This window comes from Penaeus monodon, chromosome 30 (assembly GCF_015228065.2).
Source record: "Penaeus monodon isolate SGIC_2016 chromosome 30, NSTDA_Pmon_1, whole genome shotgun sequence".
NCBI lineage: Eukaryota > Metazoa > Arthropoda > Malacostraca > Decapoda > Penaeidae > Penaeus > Penaeus monodon.
The window spans coordinates 31,406,635-31,407,624 of NC_051415.1; the positions used below are offsets into that span (position 1 = coordinate 31,406,635).

A 990-nucleotide genomic window follows, 5' to 3' on the forward strand; every position below is an offset into this window, starting at 1 on the left:
CTTACTAAGGTAATGACGTTAATAAACTTACATAAATGAAACGTAATTGGCAAAACATTAATTCATGACATGGGCTATTAACTACTGAATTAAAGAGATCATACCGCTTATGGCAGTAGAGATGAAGTCGTAATAAAGGGAAATAAGATGGCTAAAGAGTCCCCTCGACAACACCTACCGCGCTAACAGCAAACTCCGGCTGGTAGTAGTCGTACACCACGACAACGCCCGGCTTTGCGTCCTCGACCTCCAGCTCACGGATCACGCCGAAGTCCGCGCACGCTTCCTCAGCCGAGAGCCCGGCGACGTAGAGGATCACTTTGTTGCCCTTGATGTCGTACTTGGCGAAGACACTGTTTCTGTCTTTGACCAGGGCTTCGAGGTCCTCCTTGAGTGGGGTGTAACCCGACACGAGAGTGACCTCAACGGCGACCAGGTTGGACTGCCTGTTCGGGAGATAGCTCGCGCAGACGTTGATGCGACTGCTGTTTGAACTGCAACTACTATTAGAGTCCGTGCTAACGTTCAGGCTGAAGTTGTTGCTGTTGTAGTGTTCCATCACATTGTACTGGACAACTCCCTGGTTGGAGAAAAGGAATTATACAGATATCACCTATTCAAAGTCTAAAACGACATGTTCATATTAGACTCTACATAAACTGTATAACATGTGTAAAACTGGTATCAAATCACATTAATAAAAAATGTTTCACAATTTTCTATTATTTGTGATAAGAAAGACATGTGGGTAAAGAGTGGTAGCAACAAACGGTGCTAAAGTAAAGCCTTTCGAAGTTTCCCAAATATTCCTTCAGTATTTCCCAATCTGGCTCAAATTTATTCTTAGGATAGATTTCGTTTGATTGGAGGAAACATGAATGTAAAATATTCATCGGAAGAAAAATCAATAATGTGGTGATAAACTTTTTTTTCTGCAAATAAAAACAAAATCGTGTTGGAGGATCAAATTGTGAATTGCCTGAAACGGTA

The 990-nt window shown here is 42.1% G+C and overlaps 1 protein-coding gene across 1 annotated transcript in view; it reads right to left on the reverse strand.

The window, feature by feature from the left end:
* Positions 1–990, reverse strand: part of LOC119592711 (alpha-2-macroglobulin-like) — a 6,449-nt gene that overhangs the window by 413 nt on the left and 5,046 nt on the right. Inside the window, exon 12 of the mRNA XM_037941646.1 lies at positions 179–580. Coding sequence (XP_037797574.1) covers positions 179–580 — 402 coding nt within the window. The remainder of the gene's footprint in view (positions 1–178; positions 581–990) is intronic.